Source organism: Atta cephalotes (genome assembly GCF_000143395.1).
Source record: "Atta cephalotes unplaced genomic scaffold scaffold00005, whole genome shotgun sequence".
Taxonomy (NCBI): Eukaryota; Metazoa; Arthropoda; class Insecta; order Hymenoptera; family Formicidae; genus Atta; species Atta cephalotes.
In genome coordinates, this window is record NW_012130069.1 from 1,602,372 (window position 1) to 1,605,331 (window position 2,960).

At 46.2% G+C, this 2,960-nt stretch overlaps 1 protein-coding gene across 1 annotated transcript in view; it reads right to left on the reverse strand.

Moving 5' to 3' along the window:
• Nucleotides 1-2,960, reverse strand: part of LOC105626264 (Down syndrome cell adhesion molecule-like protein Dscam2) — a 100,587-nt gene that overhangs the window by 28,608 nt on the left and 69,019 nt on the right. The window contains exon 11 of the mRNA XM_012207569.1: nucleotides 2,023-2,475. Within this exon, the coding sequence (XP_012062959.1) occupies nucleotides 2,023-2,475 (453 nt within the window). The remainder of the gene's footprint in view (nucleotides 1-2,022; nucleotides 2,476-2,960) is intronic.

Below are 2,960 nucleotides of genomic sequence, written 5' to 3' on the forward strand. Positions count from 1 at the left end.
AATATATACGTGTGGAGTACTAGGAGAAATGGACAAATGTAATATATTCAGTCAAAACATTACTCGTGTCTCTTGAATACCAATGCTGGACGATGCATACACCTGTGCGAATAGGAAAACCAGTACGAGAATTTTACGGTCTCGCTGCGACATCGAGATCTCGACTTCGTTAAAGAAAAATCTCGTTTCTTGCATGCGGTTTCCATATTCTGTACGATCTCTCGATGTCGCAGTCGGGATGTTTAATTGTAAATAGATACTATAATAAATAGGAATATACAAGCAACGAAACGTCAAAAATGCCCTAGTTTTCAATAATGTGTTTATATAATTTCGCATTCGTTTTCCCTTATAGAAATTTAATACTGGAAGGTGATTAACCATAGTCGGTATTTGCTCCGAAATTTTCTTAACTATTCGCGAGTCCAATGTACTTTAAATTAATATATCTTTGTGCTTAAAATTAATCAAAAAACTTTTTAAAAGTCAAAATTCAAGACACAATGAATGTATGTATGTGTAATGTTGTGAAAAATATTTGTTGTAAACAATTTTTCACAACTTAGTTGAAGAAAATATCTGAATTCAAAATACCGATTAAGATTAATTACTTATTTTAAGTATTAAAAACATTGATGTAACACTTAAAATAAACAATAAGTATTTAATTGCCCAGTATTTACATAAAAAACGCGTTTCTTTATTATATTAAAATATATTTCCAAAGCTTTTATTGTCGATACTTGATTTCTAATAAAAAATTCATGACATTGAGAAAAACGAATGTGAGTTGGACAAGTACTTTGGGCCGCTCGCATAACGCTAATACGTAGGAAAGGGAGAGCTAAAGACATTGCCAAGATTATATACAGTACGTATAATACACATATAGGTATCGATAGTGGTTGCAGGAAAACTCGATCAAAGCGTGCAGATGGGCGTGCAAAGAGAACCGCGTGCAGGACGAGAAAGAATGAAAGAAAGAGAGAACGATTCAAAATCGAAAGTAATCTGAGAAAAAGCTGGCAACACGCCGAATCGGATATTATAGTTTTTTTCGCGGCAGTGCTTTATTCTTTTCTTTTTTCTCCTTCCAAGTCCTCTTCGAAAATACCGATCCGGCGAGTTGGATACGCGTGCAGTTTGGATTGCGTGTAGCAGAAACACACACACGGTCACGTCGAATGATCTTAAATCTCAATGATCGAAAATCATTGTGGACGAGCCGGAATGCAGTCGGCGCTCAAACAGTCGGCGAACAACGATGAGGCTTCTCTCTCGCGACGATGGCGATGTAACGAATCACGACACGCCTCGCGCGAAGGGCGTAATTCTCTTTCGCAGAATTACGCCCCAGAAACCAATAGCGATTTAGACGTTGCTCTTTTTATTCTTGAAGTAAAACAAAATTGATTACGGTACGCATCGCGCGAGGTCGGACGCGCTGATTGATCGATCGTCGCGGTGCAGAGCCCAGCAGAGCCCAGCAGAGCCGTCGCGTCGAGGAGAGCACAAACGATGGCCGGCGGCACTGGTGTTTCCCTACGTGCCGATCAATCAGTTACTTTCCATCGCCGTTATACCAGCCAACGAACTGGAAAATTGCCAGTCCGGTCCCATCACGATCGAGCCTCAGCTCGCGAATCTCAATGATAATCCGCTCTCGCACGTCGCCGACGCGATCTTATTCCGCAAGACGTGGCGCGAATTCATCCGAGTCTTCCACGTCCCCCGACGTCGTCGTTGGCATCCCGATGAGCGCCGACCGGGTGTTCCGTGTTCCGAAATACGATGCCGGTGTATTTGGCGTTGAGAGTTGCGGGCACGCGTCTCTCGATCGTGATGAAAAGAGGAAAGAAAGAAAGAAAGAAAGAAAAAAAGATAAAGAGAGAGAGAGAGAGAGAGAGAGAGAGAGAGAAGAAAACAAGAGAAAAAGACCCAAATGATCGCCGTAACCGTGCCAAGTACCGATTCCGGAACACGGTCGTCGGTCAGTCTATTACACCAACGGTGTGCGTTTACCGTTGACGTGAAGGAGTGCAGAGTGAGCGACGGTTGCAGCGCCATTGGTCACGCGACAGGTGTACGTGCCATTGTGCGCGGGTGCGATCGTGCTAATGCTCAGGGCGCTGGTAAAAGCGTCATGTATCCCGATGGTAATGCTCTTTCTCTGGGACGAGGAGGACGCTTCGTCAAGCCCGGGGCCGGAGGCGGTCATGGTGGCAGGGCCCCTTAGCTTGGGGCCCCCGTTAATCATCGCGTCGATCGCGTCCATCCCAGGACCGGCCGGCGACCGACCGCGGCTGCCCGCATCCTGCGACGACGGCAACGTCCTGACCGTCTCTATCGGGACGTTATCTTTGAGCCACGTGAATGTCAGTGGTAGGTCGCCGGTCACGACTACGCACTGTACGCTAGTACGGTCCCCTACGTTTAAATCGCGAGCAAAACTGAAAGGCGTGATTTTAGGTGGCACTGAAAGAACAATACAGACAAGGTGGCATTCCATCAAAGCAGTTCAGATCACTAGAGAATCACGATGTTGTAGTCGCTAGTCGGGACTTGGGAATATCATCAGGGATGGGATTGATTCGGCCGGTTCGCTCACGGTTGTGGACTTGTGGGGGAGAATAAACGGTCGTAATCGTTCCTCCGCGCTCCTGCCAGATGCGCCTTCGAACGGAAAGCAATTTTTCAGAGCGGCGCGATTCCAGCAGCAACGTGTTACGTGGCAGGGTTTGGGCCGTTCGGGGAAGGAGGAGAGCAACTCCGCGTCCGATACGGCATACGTCAGAAACCAACAAAAACCAATCCGAGATTCGATGCGCTGAGATGTGATGAGATTAATCGATCCTCCCTCTTCGCGGCTATCGACTTGACTTGGTCTTGACGGCGGAAATCAAGATTTCGCGCATCGCAATGAGGAAGTGAGAGAACACTCGTCGAGAGAAATACGAAAT